The following is a 24,396-nucleotide window of genomic DNA, read 5'->3' as shown; positions in this document are numbered from 1 at the left end:
CCTGAGAAGTTTCTATAACTCCCGAAGGATCTTCCCTTAAGTTACCTGGGGTGAGAACTGTGTCTTTAGGAAGTAGCTGCTAAATAAGTCTTATTCTCAGCTGTGGCAAAGCAGTACTGCAAGAGAAAGCTGTAAAAGAGATATTTAAAGCATCATTGCGGTCGAGGTGGAAATAGACACCATTTCCTTTCCTGCTGCACTTTAGAAGAGTGTCTCCTTTGCATGCAGCTCTTGCAGGGGAAATTAAGTGTAATGAAAGCCATCACTTATGCAGACATTACCCATGCAAGATTCCCCATCACCCCATCTCTGAGCTGAGGCTTGTTCAGTAAATTACCTTTCTCTGGTACAAGACTCAGAGCTTGTGACTTACTTCTTTTCAGGAAAGTCATCACTGGAAATAATTACATTACTAAATGTTACACTCTACATACCTTCTTCCAGCAGTTTGCTTTGGAAAATGGTGATATGCCTGGTTGGGAGAGGAAATCTAAAATCTTTCTGTCAAAGACTAGTGTTCAGACCCTGCTTAAATTTATGAGTACTTCCAGTCTAATAAACACTGGGAAATGGAAATACTGTGGCTTAAGGTATGAATATAACTAACTGCCTCAGCAAGCGCTATGCTTGACACGCGATTTGAATTCTTTCCCAGCCCTACCCACAGATTGAGCTTGTTTATTACTTTTTCAGAAATAAAAATGTTGGCCTTACAGCACATTGCAGCCATGGCAAAGCTGCTCCTATAGGTGACATTACAGAATTAACAGCTGCCTATTGGGTTTCCTCTCCAGGAAAATAGCAAGTGTCACCTCATTGCAAGCAACGGAGTCACCCAAAGCCTGTGCCCATTTACAATACAACAAAATTATTTTAGACTTCTTCCAGCAAATGCTGCAGTAAAATAAATACCTATAATACTAGAATCAACTTTTTTGCCCTTCCCACCCAGACTTCTCTTTATATATTCCTCACCTGGGACTGATTCTTATCATTTGAGAAGCCTCAAATGATTTTCCCTCCTTTCATCAACCCTTTCAAACAATAAGCACCCAAAGTCACATATGAAGTAGATGATGCCCAGCTTCTGCCGCAGTACTTTTTCCACCCTGCTCCTCCCAACAATTCCTTACTACAATCCTTTACCCTATGAATTTGGCAGAAGTAATTCAGGATGCAATATTAACTGCTGGAATGAAAGTATTTCTAAAATCTACACAGTACTTTCATTGATAACAAACTAGCTCTAGCCCAAGGGCACAGCAAGCCCCAGCCTTTTGGGTCTTCCTGTGCTATCCACCTAGCTTTGGATCAGGGCCTTTGTCTCCCTGTCAGTGACCCATAAGCAAAAGACTCAGACCAACACATAGCACTTAAAGCAAAGATGAAGTATTTCAAGAGAACTGAAAAAGATCATGTTCAGCTGAAGCTCTGAGCTGATGTGAGCCCTCAATGACTGCACTTAATGCTCTCATCTCTTACTGCTCATGGTTCTGCAAACATTTGCCTCAGAAGTGCTCTATTTTCCTATCCCTGCAACCAGTGACTCTATACACTGTTCAACAGTTTTATATTACCCCAAAGAAGATGGCATATAAAGTTTCTCATGTTTTCTGAGGAAAGTATTTCTTAAGTCATTAAGACACATTTCCAACAAATTGCACTTTCTGAACCTCACACAACCTTCTGCTTTGCACAAAGCTCTAGGCTGGAACTCGTCATCCCACAGTAAAGCCTGTGGGGTAAAAAGATGAGCCTGTTGTGCCCCTCTTCTGCACCAGTGAGGGGCAGGGGCTTCTCCCTCTTCTCACAGAGGTATCACTGAGTGTCTTCAAAACCAGTAAATGTCAGCAGATCGTTGGCCATATATCTCTGTACCAGATCTGGCCTGAGCTTATCATGTCCAGTATCAACCCCATAATCCTTCCTTCCATAAGAACTCCCACCTGGGAGCTTTTTCCTCAGTAACCCTCCAAACACTGAGTGAGCCAACAGGGTGTCCCTGCTGCCTTCATCACCTCAAGACCTGCCTGTTTTCGCCACCAGGACTGCCGTGTTACTTCTGAGAGAGAGAGAGAGACAGACAGACAGACAGACAGACACAGAGACACAGGCACACAGGCACACCTCCTCTTCCATTTAGATTTAAATGACATGAACCTGAGCTCTGACAACCAGCCCAGCATAATAAAGCCTGATTTGGCTCATACCTCTATAGGAGCACACTATTGCATTTATCTATCGAAAAAAACCTTCTGCACTTACTCAAAAGGATCTCAATAAATATGTTGAGATTTAAGAAACTGGAGCCTGAAGCTAAGAATACCCAGAGAGAAGTGACTTTTATTACTATATAATTAATATGTGCTCTCCTGCAAACTAAATGTGATTATACATGCAGTTGCAGTAAGACAGATGTTGTATTAAAGCTCTGACTGGTGTTGAGTACAAACAGGAACCTGAGCTCCCTGTGTACAAGCAGCTTCTCCGGTTAACCAGTCCACCCCCTAACAAAGGCAGCAAAGCACCCCTGGGAACTCTGCTGCACATTACAGTCTCAACAGAACCCAAAAGCAGTCAGCAACTGGCAGCTCTCCATTTGCCCAAGCAGCACAAGCACTTAGCTTAGCAAGATGCTTACATGGGATATGTGCCATGGAAGAGATCCCCCTTTACTCCTATTTATAGATATTAATCTCCACATAAATAGTAACAATTTTACTTTAGATATGTTAACTGAGGAAACGCCAAGTAAATTCAAAATTGGTATAGAGATCTATTTGCAGAAGCCTTAACACAATGTTAATCTCTTTACAGAACTTCATGCTGATCAATAATGACTCTGGATTAAGACAAAAACCTCATCAATTCACCTGATAAGCCCTGCAGGACTGCATCCATACCTCAGAACACAAACGAAAGGCTATTGCTGCAGAAGTACACAAGGATGGAGAGCCTCTGTATACTGCCTAGAGAAAGAGGGGAAAAAAATGGCCTGAAATCTGCTCCAGAATATACTTCCAGCGCATTTGCTTTGGGGTGGAGGAATAAAGGAGCTGTCTCACCCCACACCTAAGATGTTCTGTTCACAAGTTTTAGAAAGGGTTTTTAATTTACTCTTCCCACTAGAGTATCAGTGCCTGACTTTGCAAGAAGCATTTCACTTGTTCCTAATCTATAAACACTCAAACTAGTAAGCAAGAACAAGTCTGTCTAGATAAAAGAGTGTCTGGTTCTACCAGGTCATAGTAGGTATCTCAACGACATCCAACCTCCATTGGTCTGGTCTTCAGAACAGCAGCAGCCACAGCAGCATGAAAACTTTGGGGTCGTTTATGAAGTACATCTGTTCATCAAGGCAATTGATGGAAAATTATGGAAAGCAATTTCAAAAGCTTTCCGTAGCGGAGGTGCTTCCATACAAACTTAGATAGCCAACCTTTCATGGAGCTATGCACAAACATTCAAGCAGTCTGGATTAATGAGACTGGACAATACATACAGAACTCAGTAAGAGTGGTCTTGCAGGTGGAGCATCTACAGCCTACAGGAGGGGAAAAAGTACAGCCCTTTTTCTCATGACCACACTAACCAGAAGAGAGAAAACTACAATCAGAAACAGCTGCATAGTTCTGACACAAGGGATTTAGAGTCCTGCTGTGCTTACGCTTGACTGCCAGTAAAACAGCTACATAGCGTCTCAGTTGGAGTTGCACCACAGCTTGTGTGCACCCAGCTGTGTAGGACACACACTTGATCTCTACCTGGATGCGGTTTATATGTCTCACACAGCAAAGAACCAGATTCATACAACTCACTTACTTACTCCTCTTATCTACAGGGGAACCAGTTCAGCTCTCTAACACCAGAGCAGGTGCTGGAAAAGGGAGAAGGCACCCACCAGTCCCACACACACTTCAGAACAGCAGCAGGGAGCATACCCTCAAGTGCACCCTCCAGAAACTGCCAGCATTAGGAGGTCATTCATTTCCAAGACCATTCTAAAGTAATACAGCATCCTAAATAAGAGTACTGAGCAACCCATGTCTTTAAATTACCATAATTAGAGCAATCCAGACATTCATCATCCCCACTTATGCACTAGGTCAAGCCTCTTAACTGCAGCAATGAAGACTGAAAAGCAGAAAGAAAGCTTTCGAAGTTTTACTGGAAAGCAAACATTACCTTATCTGAGGAGACCTCTCTCTACCCATGGAACACTTCAGTGACAAATGCCTTCACAGGGCCCTGGGCTGAGCTTTTGGGGGTGTCAAAACCTTGGCAGGGAGTGGGTGAAGGACCCAGGTGAAGCTGGTCAGGGCCATTGGGACCTAACAGTGCCCTCAGGACCCTAATACACAGGGACACATGATAGACAAATGTCCTTCAGTGATGCAAGGACAGAATTTCTCTCCATGAGAATGAGGTGAAAAGTAGAGCCAAGTCTTTCATATTGTCATACAATGTACACACACGCATTCTGCTCACAGAGCAGGTGCTTGAAGTCTTCTGTTCACAGAATCTAAGATTGGTGACAAACTGCATAAAAAACCCCATATAAAAGACAAGTATAACAAAGAACAGTTCTATTTCTTTTCAGACTTGGTATCACACATCCTGTTCATACAAGCATCCAGGAGCTTAATGCACAATCTTTATTGAACCTGAATGATTTAAGAGTAAAAGTGAGGTGAAAAAAAAGTGGGAGTTTTGCTGAATAGTTAAAAATAGAGAGTTGTAGGAAATTTTCAGCACTTACTGTGCGAAGTAGCAGACAGTTCAGACACCTCAGTGTCTGCCTTCAGCTTTCTTTCAATGTCACAGCTTGTTATTTGTCACTTATAATGAAACTATCTGAAACTAATGTCTAAATTCTGCAACATGTTAAATGACACAGAGGGTATCAGTCAAACAGTAAGGAGCACGTAGAAGAATGCTTGTCTTTCTCTGGGAAATAGGATTTTAATTCTGTAAGTTTAAATCCCAAACAAGAAAAAGTGTGTGCCCATCTGCCAGAACAAGATGGTGAAATGAGGGTTAACTAAAAAATAAAAGGGTTCCCATTTTTTGGGGGGGGATTCACTTTGCCTATGTTATAATTAATGCACACTCCGAACTGGCATTGCTGCCACACGAAACAGCTCAGACTTTTCTGCAGACCCAGCACCAGAAATGTTTCTTGCTGTACTGCACCTCCTACTTTGCGCAGGCATAACCACTTGCACAGTCACACAGCAAAGCCGTAGCAGGGAAGAGCTGCAGTCTGAAAGTAACCATTTCATCATTTTTTATTGTGAAATTAGCTAACACAGCCAAATCCCTGCTCCTCTTTCCCGCTGTGGTCATGACAATGCTTATGCTGACACAAGCAGGAGCAGCACAAGTACAGAACCCAGAGGCTGGGAAAGGACCGTGTCTTGCAGCACCAGCTAATGCTGTCTTCAGTTGTGTGTGAAAGTTGAGCAGTCAGGGGTCTTCCTCCTGAGGTTTGAGTCTCACACCACTGTAGCCAAAGAAGGAAGCCCAAATCACACCCCTGCACTGCTCTGAGCACTGGATGCTCCTGTCCTTAGTGGCAGAACATATTGTATCACTCATCCACAAGCAGCAAGGTGACCTCCTACCCTGACATGGCTGTTACTTTAATCTACGTCTTAGAGGAAGACCTAACTGATTAGAACAGCCCCTCCTGAATAATCACCTTTGCTCTGTGCAGATTTTCCTTCATGAGCCAGAGGATTAAAAAGAACAGTTCCTCAGTGCACTCACAGTACTACACATGTGTACAGATGAAATATACATGCAAGATGCTTGTTTATGAGATAAAAGTATCTCTTATATTGGCATACTTCATTTTGAATACAAGGTGACATTGAATATCTGAAAAGCATGGGGTGTTCAAGAATTCCGTTCCTTGGAAACTCTGAGACAGTGTAGAGAGGAATATAAATACTGAAAACAAAACTAACACTAAAACCAAAACTATACCTGGGACTACGCTGGTTAGCAGCAGCTCTTTTCTTCTCCATGCCAGTCCATGCACCTAAATTCAGGGCTCAGAAGCCCTGAGGAAATCTGTAGAGGAGGAAATGTTCTGGCACTTACAGGATGGTGTCTTCTCTGCCTGCAAGAAAAGAATCTGTGCTTCAAAGATGGGAATGCTAAACATTCCTTCTGAATCCCAGCTTCTTGCTGTCTGCTAGGAACATTGCATGAATAATGGAAAGTGTCAATAGCACCATTGGGTTGCAAATGAAACTAAAAAGCTGAAATATCATTATTTTCATCAAAATGGTCTCCTAATGACTCGGAAAAAACTCCAGGAACAAACTTGCCAACAAACTTTTCAAGCTGACAAGCAGGTATTTATTGCAGCACCTGGAGACACAGCATAGCTCCTCCTAACGTGTATCCCTGTATTGCTACACGGGCAATCCTTATGCAGCCACTGGGCATACATACATATTCATGAGGCTACTTATGGATTACATCATTTTCCAGAAAGTTCCCTGCATGCGTACGAACATGTGGTGGTGGTCTCTGAGGGTCCTTTACTTCTTCCAGCAATCTTCATCACTTCTGGCAGCCTTCAAATCACCCGCAGGAGATGCTTACACCAGCTTAATTGGTTCGTTAGCACCACAAACACAGCAATCATCCTGTCCTACTTACCAGTTAGCTTAGCTGCAGCCCATCCTGGACACCTGCCATTCCCAGGTGGTCCTTATCCTTGTGTCCTGTTCTTCTAGCCTTTATTTTTTTTACACTCATTTTGTACTAAGATCGTAAGGGCCTAAAATTACGTCAGCTACAATGGTTTATCTTATACGAATTTCTCAGTATGTTCTCTAGATGTACTCTATTTTTTTCTCTGTGCATCATGCACCTCAGTAATTTCCCATTGCTCCTGTTACAAAGCCATCAAATTTAACATTACTTAAAATTGATTCTAAAGGTTTACATATTTCATTTTGTGTCCACCTTGTCTCACTAACTAACATATTTTCTGATCTGGCATGAAATTCACTCTCGGAAACTTTCAGGATTGACAAAAGCATTTCCCATGAAGGTCTGAAATGAAGACAAATCAGTATATAGCTGTTGAAGCATCCTCCTTTTTCTCAGCATTGCAAAATCCCTAGTAGTTTTCTTCTTGTTCAATGACCTACTTAAAGGTCCTACACCTGGGTTGGAGCAATCCCAGGCACAGCTACAGGTTGGGCAAAGAAGAGATTCAGAGCGGCCTTGCAGAGAAGGACTTGGGGGTGCTGGTCAATGAGAAAATGAATATGAACCATCAGTGTGCCCTCGCAGCCCAGAAAGCCAACCGTATCCTGGGCTTGAGGACCTTTCCAACCCTAACTATTCTATGATTCTACCAGGATCAGAATCCAGATGTGAGTCTGTGTGTGGACAAGACGCTCTGCAATTGCAGCATTCAATCCAGATTTTGACTTGAAATTTAACAGCAATGGTTTTCTTCTTGATGGAGCTGTGGAGCCTTCGTTGTGATAGGTGCAATGACCAAAACTTGATGTTAACCGGTACAGATGCCAGCTGGAAGCAGTGTGAACTCTGCAAGTTCTATGGAGTTACCTTTATTTAGGTTAAGAAAACAACTGCTGTTCTAAATAAAAAGAATGTGAATGTCAGGGACAATAAGCTGTTTACTGGTGTCAGTGGTTAATTTGATAAAAATATCAAGATGGGCTGAGTTCCATCACCCTGTATTTAACTGTCAGAATAATTGGATAAAATTGAAATACTGCTGTTTAAAAAACCTTGATGAACTAAAAATCACAATTTTTGTTACTAATCATTCATCTTTGATGAAAGAGAACAATTTTATTTAATTATTTACTTTTTTCTTCTAATAAACAGGTACCAAACGAAACAAAAAGGCAAAGCAAATGGAAGGCTGCTACAGAAACGCTGCCCGGAATACCCAGGGCTCCGGCGCCATCTAGGGAGCGCGGCTCCACGGACGCTCACTTGAGTTCCAAGGGTGAGCACAAACGTCTGCTCCTGTATTTGCATTCCTGGATTTCAAAGCCATCCTCTCAACCAAATAATACTTAAAAGCAACTCTCTCTTACATGTATTTCACCCAACTGCAGTGAAAACTTCTCCTCCTTGCAGCTTAAAATCCCTTTCAACTTCCCTGTCTGTGCTATTGAGAGTACTGAGGTGGGCACCCAGGGCCTGCAACTTCTCATGCCCTGAGAGGGTTCAGCCTGGATGGAGGCCACTACTCAGTCAGCATTCAGCCAACAAGCTGTATGCAGCTTCGAATACACCACATAATGGTGTGCAAGGGGCAGCATTACCCCACCCACAAACACTGACTCTAAAGGGTTTAAAGCAACAGATTTCTTTCAAGGAGAGGAGAAACTACACCAAAAAAAATTCAATCTGATAAATCTAATAATAGGCAAAACTACCATCCTTTAGGGCATACTTCAGGAACAGTCCTGTACCCAGCCTTTCTTCCATCCTTTTGAGTAGCTGCAGAGGTGGGCACTTTTCATTTGCCTCACCTCCGATGGCTTCTGCTTGGTACCACCATCTGTACACTACTGATCATGTCACAGCACCTTCCAACCTATTTCAGCTCTTCAGAGGGAAACCAGGCCATATAAAACCTAAGACATAGCAAGGAAATGTCCCTTGGATAAAAAAAGTGGATACACTTCTGTCTTTCTCTCCCTTTCCCAGCTTTTATCACTTTGCTCAGGGACTTTTCTGATCACCCCTTTTGACTACAGCACTGATAAAAAGAATTTGAGTCTGATCACCTCCCCTCAACGCCAGGACAAACCTGCAGGCTCAGCATAACTGCAACACTGAGCTTTGGTTTAATTCTCCTTTTTGAGAAAACCCCAAACACTCAAAGCAGTTGCCACTGGGAGAGGCCTGCCTGTAGGGCTGGCAGGGTCCCACAGCACAGCAGGGCACAGCCCAGCTCTGCAGGGAGGACACAAGTATCTCCTTTTTCCTGCTCTCATCACTACCTTCCCTTTTGCAGACTAAAAAAACCATTAGTTCAGTCTTTCCTCCGGAGAAATCCTTTCTAAGGTCTGCTAGGTGTTCTCTGCATTTGCTTGCAGGGTCTCTGGACAAACCAGACATGTTACACCACTTCTGACCCTAACTGAGTGGAACAAAATAAGTGCCTGAGGAAACAGCACTCTTGCTAGACTATCTTCAAGTACTTGCCTTTTTTTTGACAGCACCTTAATATATTTGGTATCTGATGCTCTGTTTTCTGAATAGAGTTCAGCTGCACTCTAGTGGCTGTATTCTAGGATCTCAGGGATTTCGGAACTGGCTAAACTCTATTTCCACTTACTCAAAATAACACGATTTACTAACAATGGAAAATGTGCTTCTTCAAGTACACACTTCTTTTTTTTCCATCCAGGAAAATCATTGCTGAGGTTCAGTTCAGAAAGAGAATGTAGGATTTCGTTGCTGTGAAATCAGATTTGAAGCCAGTATCTCAGATGCAGTTTTATTTCAGATGCTGGCAGGTTGGCTGGCATCCACTCGACTGCTAGTCCCACTGAAGTGCCATATATATAACCCATGTATTCAGCTTCACAGTCAGCAGGTCAGGGTCCACCCTTGCTCTTGAGAAGCCCGGTCCTTAGTGCGGGGTGCCGTCCTTAGTGCTGGGTGCTGGTCTGTGAGTTACCCACTAGGTGGTGAGGAAGACTCGCAGTTCCTTTCCTACCAAAGAGCTGATTTAAGTTGGCAAAGCCTCAGTTTGGAACCTTGTATTAATGCAGAGACATTGAGAATTCAAGGTTAACACTTGACTGCAAGAACTAATGGAAGAATGGAGAAGGACATTTGAGGAGTAGAAAATGAGTCTCAATGATTATTAAAGACAGCAAGGAATATATGAAAATACTGTAGTGATTTTTAAAGGGTATAAAAGTGAAGGTAGATATAGGTAGATATACAGCTTGGGAATAAGGCATGTGATGTTAAAAGAGGAAATATAGGCTACCAATAGTAAATATTCCCTGGATAAAAGGAAAAAAAGTACCCAAGTCTTTTAAAAACAAAATTGTGCAGGCCAAAAGAAAAACATATCATAAAGATTCACTTTGCTTTGGGACTGAGATGAAGATGAAGACAATTCTTAAGAGGTTTGAACTTTTTTTGCTTGGCTCTAGGAAAATTGACATTTAAACTGAGTTGATCTAGAAAAACAGGCTATTTTGAAAGCTTTTCAAAGTGGGCCCTTGGCTCCACTTTAAACAGGATGCTGTGGAACAGAACACCACCAGAAAGAGGTGAGAGAAGGTGGAAAATAATGATTCTCTTTGAAGGCAGCAGCATGTGGGCAGTGTGAATTTCCCTCCTGCACCGCCTAAAATGGTTAGACTCTCACATTTCCAAACACCAGTCACCAAACCCTCACTACATCTTACAGAACTGTACCACTGGCAGATGTTACTTGACGACGCATCCTTTATGTGAAGGCTGTGCCACTGCAGGCGTCAGCTACAAAAGACCTAATTCTTTAAAAAGAAACACAAAAGGTCACAATGGAAAAGGTACCTGATAATAGTCATAATATCAGTGTTTCTCAACATTTGAAAAGCTAAACGCTTGAAATCCGTTCCATGCAAGATTGCCAACTGAATTATGTAACAAATTATATTATGGAACAGATACATTTGTGCTGCTTACTTTTTATGTCTCAATTTCTTGCAATGTAAGGTTGAACTACTAAGATTCAAAGCATGTGATGATTCCCACCAGACAGCTAGGACTGCCACCTCTGAAATGTGTTTAGTTATCCACCGAAATTGCTGCATTCAGCCTGTCGAACTTGACATTCGTCCCCAGAAACCCTGTCTGTGTGGCCTTGTCTGTTAGCTGCAGTTCAGTTAACTGCCCTAAAGCTTTCCCTGCCATCATTCTGTCTTACTCAGATGCAGTTGCTTCCCAGACATCTCCTGCAGACTCCTACCCAAATCTGATTAGATTCTGGCATGTGAGCTTGCACTAGTGTGGATAGTCAACTTTTTGTCTTTCTTGATGACCATCTATGCTGAAATTGCCTCTCTGAGTGCAGGACACGGCGAACATCAGGAGCACATGGGTGGAAGTGCTACGTCTGAAGGTAATAACAATGACCCTGAAGAGAGAAACAATAATGTAGGAAAGAACAATTAAAAGCATGAGGAATTAATGTGAGTTTTTTACCAGGATCAAGATTTTCCTTGTGTGGAATATGGGATTTGCCACATTGCCCTTCTGGGCCACAAAGACAGACATTTAAAAGCATCTTTCAAAACAACTCCCTGCAGTCTGGTCACAGCTGGGGGCCATGACTCATGCATGGTTATTTGTGTGTTGAACAACACTTTCCATGGACATGTTCAAATACAGGCATGGGTTGGAAATGCGATTTCAAATTGTTACACTGATCTAGCACAGTATCAGGAAACTCAAATGGAGAAAATACCAGTGGATGTTTCCTCAGCAAGCCTCGCTTGGCCACCACATGCTATGCGTTTAGCACATTACAAAAGAAGTTCTAAAGACGAAGCTCAATACATGTGCAGCTGGGTTTTGCAAAGTGCATGAAATATGCATGTAGCTGTAATGCACTCAGTGACAAACAGGATCCAAGCAAATAATAATTAAATCAATGTGGTAGGACTTCCATGGTGGTTGCTCTCTAGACTAGCAGATGGATTTTAAAGGCGACTGCTTTTCTCCTATCTCAGCATCATAATAAATGATACTATGGTTATTCTATGCCATCATCTCACTAAATTTTGACCAGACTAATTAGTTTTATATCAGTATAAATAAGGAATAGCACAATTGAAATTAGAGCTGCTACACTTCATTTAGAGTAGAAATTAGATTAGAATGTAAGGAAATACTGGAATTATAGCAGAGGTTTCTTTCTGTCTCTGCACTGCAAGAAACTTGTTTCTCTGTTGAGGGTATAAGGGGGTGTCTCGGATGTATGCTATGGAATCTCCCCTTTGGCACTGCTGATAATGCACCAGCAAAATAACTTCTCCCTTGGGAATTCTTTGTCACAAGTTAATTTAGTCCTATTCAATCCCCAGACCTAGATTTACAGTGAAAAGGTGGTGGTATTTCTCTGATACTGTCAGTACGTGCCTCAGATGATTCATACAGGTCATTTCAAATGAGAACCCATAAAACACAGCTATAGCATGTATTTGATAAATGCTACACAGTTTATAACAGCTGTTAGAGCAGTTTAGTTTTAGAGAGCTTTAAATACCATGCCGCTACCATCATTTATCAAAATTTCCGCAGAAAAAGTAAGGTACTTTAGATCAGACTCTGAAGTTCAAAAGGAAAACTCTTCTGTACAACACTATACGGACCTGCAGATATGATCTCAAATACAGGCACTTGGATGCCATCCACTTGCAAATTACAGATCCAAGGTTGAAAGGTCTTCAGTGACTAGAAATAGTGAGAGTGATGCATTAGAAAGAAGAGAAACTTTCCCTTCCAGTGCTTCAGTACTGTGCATCTACTCTTACTAACACAGGAAGCTCTCAAAATACCACTTTTGGTGCAGTCTAATGGAGCAGCTGTGAACAGTGACCCCAAGCATTCATACCAACGCAGCTGTGGGAGGAAGCTCCACGTCAGGAATAAGGAGAAGTAAAATGTGGCTTTTTTAAAAACCAGGCACATTTGGCATTACTAAATGGAGCCTTACCAAGGGGACCTGGGATAGGCTGGTGCCTGAAGTGCCTCTACATGATGCAATCTATCATATGTCCCTGTGGTGATATTATGGTTCTGTAGATTCTTTTTCAGACACAAAAATCCTCATTGGAGGTAGCTGGATAAAGGAGCTCTGGAACAATGTTAACATAATTATTTTTTATCTAAGCTTGTCCATTTCTTAGTTTCACCAAGAAATTTCTTATTTGAAGGAATGCTGGCTCTAATTCCGTCCCTAATTCATGCATACCGTGTTATACACAGCTCCAACTACCCTTTCTTGCTGCACAGATCAAAGAAAGACGATGTGACACTCCAGGTAGTGAGGCAAATTGAAGAAGCTTCTCTCAAGTGAACATTTTCTTCTTTGGAGGGGGGCTTGCCTGGGCTAGACTTGCACAACAACCAATGTCTATACAGGTAACATGCCAATACTTTTATACTCCCTGGAGTGTGTACATAGATGTATGCAACTACAAGCAAACAGAGTCCATAGGACCTTACTCATGTGCAGCAGGCAGAACATTTTCAATGCTTTGCTGTGCTTCCTTGTTTACTTATTTATGTTCAGACAGAGGAAGTGGTAAGGCTGACGAGCTGACAGCTTTTCTGAGAAGAGACCATTTTGTGTCAGAGGAAGCCGTATCTCTCTGAGTTCCTAACAACGGAGTCCTACATTTAAAAAAACAACAGCTCTTAAACGGAAGAAGCTGGGCATTAGGCAAGGGATTCCTGGACACGCTGGAGGTGGTCACGCACAAGGAATATATGGCTGTTCCACCGACAGTACTGCTCGAACCTTCTCTAGCTGCCTAGAGGAGAAAACTTCACCATGGATTTAAGGAACATTCCGTACCGTTCAGACGTGGTTACCTGGAACCCAGACAACTTGGCAGACTACTTCAGGACCGTAAGTTCAGCTGTTCTTTGTCTTTGTGTGATGGAGGAGCAAACTGCTGCAACATTGTGCTAAATTTACATATTTTTATAATGAGCAGAACTTGTTGCAAAACCAAAAGCAAAATTGCTGACAAGAAGCTCAACTAAACTGGCCAGTAAATTCTATAAATGAAGCTTGAAAGTGTGTTTGAAATTGGGTATAAGAGAAACCTGTGGCTTTTCAAGAAAATACACACTTTGCTACAACAATTGTTGATATAACACATTAACAACTGTAGAAGGCATTAATGTGTGAAAAGTACAAGTTTTTAGCTCTTCTTCAATGATTTTCAGATGTTTTGTTTTCTTCAAGTTGCTTAGTGTTCACAAATGTGCCTCTGAATGTCTTTGCTAAGCACATCCACGAGAACCCAGCAAGAGCTCCACAGTTGTAGATACGCGGACTCCACATTTTTTAGACTCAGTTGGAAAAACTTTTTGCCCTTTGGTTTGACTTCCCCCTTCTAAAACTTCTTGGTCAAAGCTCGTGGTTCAAGGTTAGCAGCTGTCCCCTCTGGTTGCTTTTTCTGATGTTGCCTTGTGTGACCAGGCGGGAACTTCCGTTTCTTTTGACATCTATTTCACTTGTGACTATCTATAAATTTCATTTTAAAAGGCAGAGAAGTTTCCACTCTGAAGAAATACTCTGAAAGGCAATACAGGAATGCTGAAACCTCTCTGATTGCCCAGGAACGTCTAACTGAGCCAATTTTACTAGTTTCACTTCTGTGTGTTCTCTGTAAACTCCTCATTCTTCAGGATCAGAGACAGGGCCTGTTCTGTGTCCCTTGCAGCTGAATATGCTCCTCGCAAAGTCCAAACCTTTCAGCCTGGAATTTAACATTCAGATCAAGGGGATCTGGGAAGATTTGGGAAGACTTTCAAGCACTGCCAGCATAGGTGCTTAATTTCCAAGTGAGCTGCTAGACCAGCCTTAAAAAGCCTGTAAGAGTTTGGGCTTCATTTTAAAATCATGTCAAGCTCATTGTTTCAATGGCTGCTATAACTCTATGAGAGTTTTTATTTGAGCAGCTGAGGCAAGTTTGATCCTAGAATGCAAAACCAGCTAATAAAGACAAGCAGCTCAAACACAACGCCTGTGTTTGGAAATTACCAATTACCTGAAAACCTCTAATTTTAGGTTCCTCAGTTTCCGCCAAGTAAGAATTCTTCACACTTAAGAGTAGTAGCATCTGGTGTGTTAACTTTTAAGCCTCTGCCAATTTATACTATGCACTGTAAAATGTAAAAGCAAAGCTGTTCATACTGGTATTATGTTAATAAAATAGCTATTTTTAATAGCTAAACAGTATTTTTCATCAATTACTTTACACATGAGATTAGGTCTCACTACCACTGTTGTGTTCTACCAAGTATGGCAGTTGCTCACTGCTGCACAGACTTGTGCTGGTAACGTCATGACAACACTCACTGACTGACAGAGACAGTACTTGCAGCTTTAAGTCCTCAGTCTGCACAAATGTCTTAGTCTGTGTCCTGAAGTGTTTAGCAGAGTTTGGGCTGTTTCTGCATGTGCGTAACTGAAGTGTCCTAAACCCATTCTCTCAGCTGTTCAGATGTTTTCAGGACCTGCTCTCATATAACACCAAGTTCAGAGATTATTCCTTAAAATGAATAAATAAGATAAAACTAAGAAAGGACATAATGCTCCCTCCAATATGTTCTCTGCTTTAGGGGAATTATCGCAGCAGCACAGGACCATGTGTTTGCTTAACTTTCCCTGACTAAAGTTTTAGGCAGGACTAGAGCCATTCTTCAGGCCCGAAAGGTCCAAAATGTCACTTTGCCCACTCTTTGGGTTCCTTCTGGTATGGACTTGATCAACTTGGAACAGGAAGAAGTCATTCTAACCAGGTGAAAAATACAAGTAGTGTTCTCACATGCTGTTTCTGATCAAACAAAAGGAAAAAACCCAGAACCCTGAAGACACCCACTGGAAATACTGAAGAGTCAGGTCTTGCTAAATGTTGCTAGGGTTGGGGCTTGTTGGTTTGCTCTTAATTTAAGTCCTCCAAGTTACTGGTACATTTTTGCCTGGTAGGACCAGGAGCTTTATTTTATTATGCATGTGATCAGCTTCTAAACTGCCTGTCCTTGTCCTAAATACGACCACAAAACAGAATACTGTGGAAAAACTTTCCAAATATTACAGATAATTTCCAGGATTAACAAGCAACATGTCTATCCAGAGGAGGAAGCTTTGGATCACAATAGATTAAAAAACGGGGATCAGGACTTTCATATTCCAAGCTACCAAGTATTTGCTGTGCTTCCTGTTTTCCACAACTGCCAATACCACAACTATCCGTTTTCCAGATATCTTTTTGGGCCATGCAACTGTGAGGTGTTTTTTAAATGTGAGGAGTTACATGTTTCTAAATGAACTGTTGATGGAATTGTCAAGTCCACCGCAGAATTTTTCTGTTAAAAATCCATGTTTACAGGAAAAAATGAGCCATTTAGACAGGCCGTAGCATATGGAATGGTGATTTGGAGCATCTACTCAAAGAAAATGATATGCCTGAGTGTCTTCATCCATCCTTAAAATGAAGGTGCAATAATCATCTTCTTGTCGTTGACAGTTAAAGTATAAGGACTGTGAGAAAGTCGTGAGGAAGCACAGCATAAATGGACAACGGTTTCTGGTAAGTGGGTCTGTAAAAATTCCTTCCTGTCAAATTCCCACCAAGTGGTTGTTTCAACTTCTTAGTTTGCATCAGCAGATGCAAAGTGCTGGGCTCGAGGTGCTTATTCAGGTATAAATACAAGAAGTAAGTACCTTTGCTAAAATCAGCTGGCCATCTTCCTTTACATACAGAATGCTGGCAGCCCAAGCATGTTGTTTAATATGCATCTATGTGCTTTTTAAACTGACAGGGAGGTTATAAAACCACAAGCTTGTCTTGAGTTCATCTGTTCCTTTATAGGAAGTGCTTGTTTTGAAATACTAACTACAGAAAACTCACACTTATTAATTGTCCTCTCTTACTAAAGAAGATACAGACGTGGGCTGGATGAGTGGCTTTCTAGTGTGATCACTATTTCATGCTTATATACTTTAAATTAGGTTTCTTTAAATTTTGTATACAGAAACATACAAAATCGATGAACTTAAAGAGCAGCAATCCAAGTAATAGTTTAAAAATAGAAGTCCTAGTGGGTTTAAATCAACATTGCTCCAGGCTTTACCAACAACATGGCTTAACTTCAGAAAAGCTGACAACTTCCATTAACATAGCAAATCGTTTGGGGTCTTAAATATGCATCCATGAGGATGTGTAAAGGCCTTTATTGTTACTTTATTTTATTTTGTATTTTATTTTGTATTTTATTTTTATTTTGTTTCCAAATGTTAACTATACTGTTTTCCCCCAAAGTAGTCATTTTGATCATCTGTACAATTAATGCAAGTGGGAAAAGCTACACACACCTCTTCTAAAGCCTTATAGTTCATTTACTTGTCCTAATGGATCAAGCTTTTTGACAGCATCACATTTTCAAGCACCCTTCACAGGAACAGGATATGACACCTCACTCTTACTGGGTGGAGTCAGAATTATTCAGATGTGTGTCACTGTCACAGGATCTATCCTACCAACCTATAAGAGCTACTCCTTAGCTCAAGCACTAAGGAGCTGTGGTTGGAGTGGGAGTTCTGGCTCTGGAAGCATTATGAAATTCTGGAGTTTGTGAGGTGCAAATAAGATGAACAATACCTGTGTGATTCCTAAGGGATTTCTATCATTTTGTATTTCCAGAGTGTTTCTCTAAATACATAGGATCATAGAATCGACTGAGTTGGAAAAGGCCTTTAAGGTCAAGTCCACTCTTTATCCCAGGACTGCCAAGTCCACCACTAAACCATGCTTCAGAGTGCAGCATTTCTTCAGAAGCATCCTAGCAGATGCAAAGGATGCTTTTATATTAAGTAAGCAGCTGCTCACCTCTGCTGAGACTTAAACTTTTAACCTCTTCACCTACTTGTCATTTGTATAAAAATATCTATCTTGTCATTATATAAAAAGGCTCACCTGTGAAACTGACCCAAAGGAGACTTTCAGTGGAACATTCTAGAGTACAGCGCAGTCTCGAGAAAACAATTACTTCTCTGTATGAATGGTTTTTCTCAGAAATAGCTTTTTACATTTTGTAAGTTATTGGAAAGTGCCGGGTTACAGTAGCACGGAAGGAACTGTTCGGACCGAGGGTTTGCAGGTTTTCTGTCTGCTGTCAGATCTATCTGGTAAACCTGACTTAACAGTATTGCTGTCTTATTCATCAGAACACCCTAGTTTCAAAGTCACATTTCTGTATCCACTACAAGGCTACCACAAGGAAAGTCCATTTGAGCTGTGGTAAGAAGGAGACCACAGCGATTCCATGTAACTTATTCTAATGAAATTCTCTAATATGTAAAGTAGCACCATAGCCCTTTCATGAGAGTTTAAACTGATAACTTTTATCAGCTTTATTGCCAGAATAGAATTCTAGAGAGAGGCTTTAAAAGGTCTTTAGCAAAAATTCTAAATTTAGAAAAAAGAGAGTACAATTTTTCTATGTTTTACTCCTGCAACTATCCCCGGAGGAAAATAGTGCTGGAAACCAGAGGTGGGATTAGTTCTGTGCTGAAAATCATTGGTAGCATTGTGTACCAATGCAGAATAAGAAACCTCTTACTGTTGGCAGTGAGACAGAAAGAACCAGACTATTACGAGTGCGTGAAGCTTGTGAGTGACTACAGTCTGTCCTAAACTCAGCATTGAACATAATGGAAGAAGAAAGGGGCTGACCCTCTCTGCAGCAGCATAGCAAAGCTCTCGAGACTTAGCGCAGCTCAGCTTCAGGTCAGGAGTAACCTGTGATCTAATCACTGTGTTATGGTTGAAGGGGGAAGAAACACAGAGTTTCTAGAAAGACTTCTGTTAGGCTGCAAAGGCTGCTTTTAAGTCCAAGGAGTTTTCAAACCATATCTCCACTAGAACATGTGGTTTTACGTGTACTGTGATGCTACAGATACAGTTCTTAGCACAAAACTCCAGCAAATGCTGTTCTATTTTAAAATCTACAGTTTCACCATGAAACTTTGCAATTGTGCACGACTTTGCCTGATTTCACTATGCAGGCATAAAGGAATTCAATATATCTAGCTTCTGAAGTCACCTAAATACCATATTTTTTGCAGAATCTATGGTAGAAGTTTGCCTTCCCTACGAGGAACAGCCCTTTACAAAGGGCATTTTGTTCCATATTGCCTTAAAACTACAAGCGTTTAAAAGAGCATTTAAAGTATTCTGTCCTTTTGTATTTTCTGTGAGAAGCATAATTCCACAGTTGCCAGGAAGAATGCCACTGCTGATGGGCTCAAGCAGACCATGGTGTCGGGCTCACACCGTAATCAGTAGCACAGGAAGTTACCAGGATGTAGCTCTCTATCAATTGTTTGACACTGTCCAACAAGATGAATTATAGTATCTCAAGGATATGTTTTCCTGTATGCCAGGTGATGGTAACGTACAATGAAACAATATCCAGAAAGCAAGAGAACAAAAGGAGAAAAAAAATAGAAGACTTAAAAATAGTGCTGGAATTCTTTGGGTCACTGTCTGTCCACCTGCCTTAGCTTCAGCATCTTGACAATCTCTAGGAGAAAGCTGTTGCAGAAGAGGGTTTGATTGCGGTTCTTTTGAGAAGCAGCTTGCCTGTAAGTCAGTGTGACTCTACACCATCGGTAAAGAACTGCATTAGAACCCAAATCAGAAAAGCAAATGATCTGATTTTAACTTTGCACAGAACCCCATTAATCCTGGAAGAATGGCTCATCTGCAGGGAAACAAACACTCTCATCTGGGAAGTGCTGGTTTAAGATTTTACCTCTCCTTGCCAGTCATTAGAACAAGCTCTCATTAAAACATGTAATTATTCTGTTGAAGTCCTTTGTGTGTAACTGAATCCACACGATGTTTGTTAACCTCCAGCTGGTTTTATACAGCTACATAAAATAAATACCAACATCCAACAAAACCAGAAAAGAGAGAGAGGATTTTTGACGGCAATGGGTTCACTTCTCTTACAAGCTATGAGATGGACAGGCTGTTATCTTACACTGCTTTTCTATGCCCTTGCTATTCCTACCAGTTGAGACTTGATACCTCATTTTGCATATGCAAACTTCTGTTGTGGCAGGGGGTTCCATGCACAGTTCAGTGACATGTACCATGTGCTTCTTTTTCAGAACATGACTGAAAATGACATTCAGAAGTTTCCCAAACTCCGAGTGCCGTAAGTGAGGCCAAACCAATTTAACACTAACAATTATTTTAGCTGGTCTGCAGTGAAAACTCATAGGAAATACGGGGCAAATGATATCCAAGTGATTAGATAGAGACCTGTTGATTGCGGTGTACCAAGAAAGAAAAGTTACTCCAAAATGAAAGGAGGGTTGTCATGATTGCTCAAGCACAATGATACAATACAGAAATATTGTCTGGGGGATGTTCAGAACAACTCATCCATAAATTCTTTGACTGACAGCAGCTACACAAAGGTTACACTTTTTTGCAAGTGTTACCTTTAAAGTATGATTTAACTGTTTGGTGTTTAACTGTTAACTTTAACTCGAAGGAATAAAGAAAGTCGCGTATGTAGACAACAGGTGAGAAGTTCAAGTGATTTTCATAATGTGCTTTTCCTGTAGGTAGGCATTAAAGATAAACTAGTCTGGAACATTTGATTCGGTGTTCAATTGTTCAGCTTCCCTGAGCTCTTGTGGATCAGGCCTTGGAAAGGTTCCTAATTTATCTGAATAGCTTCTGGAATTTTAAAGAAGTTACTTACAAAGACAAATACCTCACTAAGTTAAACTGAGTAACAGAGAAATCAGCTGCTTCTAATGTTTTATGGTGAAAATCAAAAGATTTTATTTTGCTATGAGTTCTCTGGTACATATTTAAGCTGGACATTGAGAGGTTCCTAACCATAGGACATGTGGAGCTCTTCATGGTCTTCTAAACAAAGTAAGGAGGAAGAAAGGAACTCAAGTTATGCCAGCATGGCTTGCTGATCTTTTCCTAGTTCCAGACTCACTCCCTCTATGCATATCTCAATTTTGCTACATCAGATATAGTCTGCTTCACCTTTTCTGATGCATCAGAGCTTGTGTAAGAGGTTTTGGTGAGGCCAAGAGCACTGAAACATTCTGAAATACCTGTGTGGTCTGTCACATTCACATGCTTCTGGGTAAGCTGGTGGCTAGATCTGAGGGCCGGAGGATACCTCTATTCAGATCAGATATGCAAGGACATTACACGTTTCTTCAGATCGTATCTGTACTTTCACACAATAGTGATTGGTGGTGTATGAGTATTAGCTGGTGGGCCCAGAAGTATCAAAGACCTTCCTACAAAGGAAGATGCCCCAATGGCTCAGCGTTTGGCAAAAGTGCCTTATGTTCTCCTTGTTGGAGCTTCTGATTTTGAGAACTGATTTGCTTTCAAATTTCTGAGTCACAAGCAGTCAGTGGAAGGTCTAATAAACCCACACATGCAAGAGATATTAATGTCATAGGTGAATAGTCAAAATGAAATCTAACAGTCTGGATTTACTCCTATCTCCTCATCTAATCTATTGATACCTCAAAAATGGTTTGGAAATTTGATTTTCACAGTCACTTACCTTGTATCAGCCCAGCAGCAAGTGGAGAGCCTTTTCTAGTCAGATCTGGGCTTCTCAACAAGAAAAGATCTTGAAATGAAGAGCTTTAAAAGAAGACTTAAACTTGCTGCCTGACTTGAAGAACTGAATGATTAAGTAAATTCATCAATCTGAATGAAAGTTCTGGAACTAATGCCCTTGTTCTCAACTTTCCCCACACTTACAAAAGGGAAGCAGTTCACTAGACTATTGTGAATGCACAGGGGACAAGGCTGATGTTATGTGGGGTCCTCAGTGCAATGCCACTGTTTGCCACAGGAATTTAGTATTGTGTGCAGTTCTGGTGTCCTCAACATAAAAGGGACATGGAACTGCTGGAACAAGTCCAGAGGAGGCCACGAGGATGATCAGGGACTGGAGCACCTCCCGTATGAAGACAGGCTGAGGAAGTTGGGGCTGTTCAGCCTGGAGAAGAGAAGGCTGCGTGGAGACCTCATAGCAGCCTTCCAGTACCTGAAGGGGGCCTATAGGGATGCTGGAGAGGGACTCTTCGTCAGGGACTGTAGTGACAGGACAAGGGGTAATGGGTTAAAACTGAAACAGGGGAAGTTTAGATTGGATATAAGGAAGAAGTTCTTTCCTGTTAGGGTGGTGAGGCACTTAAATGGGTTGCCCAGGGAGGTTGTGAGTGCTCCATCCCAGGCAGTGTTCAAGGCCAGGTTGGATGAAGCCTTGTGTTGGATGGTTTAGTGTGAGGTGTCCCTGCCCATGGCAGGGGGGTTGGAACTGGATGATCTTGAGGTCCTTTCCAACCCTAACTATTCTATGATTCTATGAAAGAGAAGCGGTTGGCATTTAAAAACAAAACCAAACAAAAAACCCCAGCAGAATAAAATTCATCAGTAATAGAACTTGTCCATTTTTTAACATTAATTTCACCACTTCAGAATCTCCACACTCTCCCCAAAGTGCAAAGTGCTTGCTGCTGACTGCTACTACAACACAGTCATACCTTACTTTCGTATCATAATGCAAACCTCACCTAGTAGGAAGAGGTTTTCTGCAAGCTGACATACACATTAGCATATTGCATAGTGTCTGATGCTTAACAACAGTGCTGAATTCCGAGCATGTTCTGTAAAAATGACTAATATAAATAGCAAGAGTCACACCTGCAGCCATTGGCAGGAATAAAATGTACATGTACAAGAGCCATTGCTCTACAGTAACTGTAGCAGTGTTTTGCTGACTTACATGTACCGAGTGCACAAGCCAGCACTTGCAACTGCTGTTTGCTTCGCAAACCACAGCCTCCATCCATCCACACCTCCTGAGCCTGGTATGTGGTTTGACTAAATGTATACTTTTGAGCAAAGCTACTGTGTAAGTGTTAAATATAAATGTGTCATCACTTGGGGTGATTCTGTGACATTTACAAGAACCTTTACGTGTCTAGGCTGGAGCAGCTCTGATCTGGAGCCAGGCTGAGAGAGCTGGGCTGGGGCAGCCTGGAGAAGAGAAGGCTCCTGAAGGGGAGACCTGAGAGCAGCTCCAGGGCCTAAAGGGGCTGCAGGAAACCTGGAGAGGGGCTTGGGACAAGGGCCTGTAGGGACAGGCCAAGGGGAATGGCTTGAACCTGCCCGAGGGGAGACTGAGATGAGCTGTTAGGCAGAAGCTCTTCCCTGTGAGGGTGCTGAGGCGCTGGCACAGGGTGCCCAGAGAAGCTGTGGCTGCCCCATCCCTGGCAGTGCTCAAGGCCAGGTTGGACACAGGGGCTTGGAGCAAGCTGCTCCGGTGGAAGTTGTTGCTGCCCGTGGCAGGGGTTGGAACTGGATGAGCTTTAAGGTCTCTTCCAACTGTGATCAGTCTTGGATTCTATGATTCTCAGAAGTATCATGGGCCATTTCCTGAAAGTAAGAGAACCCCCCTGCAATCTTCTGTTCTTATTAACAGAATTTTTGAGAGCTAATCTCCATCAGCTGTGTTACAGGTGCACATCTCCATGAACTTTCTTGGGGCTTATTTTTAAGTACGAAAAAAGGATTTAAACACTATTTTGAAAGTTAAAATACCTCACAAAATCTTTAAAACTCTCCATTAAAAGGGCTGCAGACTATGGAAAGCTTTGCTAAAACATTTACCTATGTAAGGATACCATATAAAAGTTGTTGACATCTCCAAACAGTCCTGCAAGTTTTATTCTGGCAACCCGTTTGCAGTCAAAAGAGTTAAAGGACAAGAAGTCTGCACAGGAGGCACTGCACATCCAGCGGCCGTACACAGATTTCTTGAGGGATCATAACAAACTCCACAGTCCATGTACCCAGCAGGGATCCCCATTCTCGTCTAGGGTCACCTCCTACCTTTCTTGTATGCCTGCAAGAAGTCTTGTACACCGGGTGATTTTTACTGGCACAGTTAAGGAAACCTTTTCCACGTCTGTTGGGGCATTACATCTTGTGGAGGTGGAAAATGGAGACTGAATGAAGAAAATAATAAGTTTTACTGTCATTCAGAATATTTACAGTGATGGTGCTCTCACTCTTTGGAAGCCTGAGATCTCTTGCACTTAACATAAAATATGTCCTCAACATAAAAAGGACATGGAACTGCTGGAACAAGTCCAGAGGAGGCCACGAGGATGATCAGGGGACTGGAGCACCTCCCGTATGAAGACAGGCTGAGGAAGTTGGGGCTGTTCAGCCTGGAGAAGAGAAGGCTGCGTGGGGACCTCAGAGCAGCCTTCCAGTACCTGAAGGGGGGGCCTATAGGGATGCTGGGGAGGGACTCTTCATTAGGGACTGTAGTGACAGGACAAGGGGTAACGGGTTCAAACTGAAACAGGGGAAGTTTAGATTGGATCTAAGGAGGAAATTCTTTCCTGTTAGGGTGATGAGGCACTGGAATCGGTTGCCCAGGCTGGTTGTGAGTGCTCCATCCCTGGCGGTGTTCAAGGCCAGGTTGGATGGAGCCTTGTGTGGGATGGTTTAGTGTGAGGTGTCCCTGCCCATGGCAGGGGGGTTGGAACTGGATGATCTTGAGGTC

General features: G+C 42.0%; 1 protein-coding gene and 1 long non-coding RNA gene across 2 annotated transcripts in view; one reads left to right on the top strand and one right to left on the bottom strand.

Moving 5' to 3' along the window:
• Positions 1 to 5,338: 5,338 nt before the first annotated feature.
• LOC136019697 (uncharacterized) lies at positions 5,339 to 6,442 on the bottom strand. Its single transcript, XR_010615014.1, has 3 exons — positions 6,379 to 6,442; positions 5,989 to 6,124; positions 5,339 to 5,503 (listed from the first exon to the last, which is right to left on the bottom strand). It is a non-coding gene; the product is annotated as an uncharacterized LOC136019697 (long non-coding RNA).
• Positions 6,443 to 13,318: 6,876 nt separating this feature from the next.
• LCP2 (lymphocyte cytosolic protein 2) overlaps positions 13,319 to 24,396 on the top strand; it is a 31,002-nt gene continuing 19,924 nt past the window's right edge. Inside the window, exons 1-3 of the mRNA XM_065690164.1 lie at positions 13,319 to 13,651; positions 16,284 to 16,346; positions 19,934 to 19,980. Of these exons, the coding sequence (XP_065546236.1) occupies positions 13,574 to 13,651; positions 16,284 to 16,346; positions 19,934 to 19,980 (188 nt within the window). The 5' untranslated portion in view covers positions 13,319 to 13,573. The remainder of the gene's footprint in view (positions 13,652 to 16,283; positions 16,347 to 19,933; positions 19,981 to 24,396) is intronic.

Source organism: Lathamus discolor, chromosome 10, assembly GCF_037157495.1.
Source record: "Lathamus discolor isolate bLatDis1 chromosome 10, bLatDis1.hap1, whole genome shotgun sequence".
Classification (NCBI taxonomy): Eukaryota; Metazoa; Chordata; class Aves; order Psittaciformes; family Psittacidae; genus Lathamus; species Lathamus discolor.
This window is presented reverse-complemented; position numbering and strand designations above follow the sequence as displayed.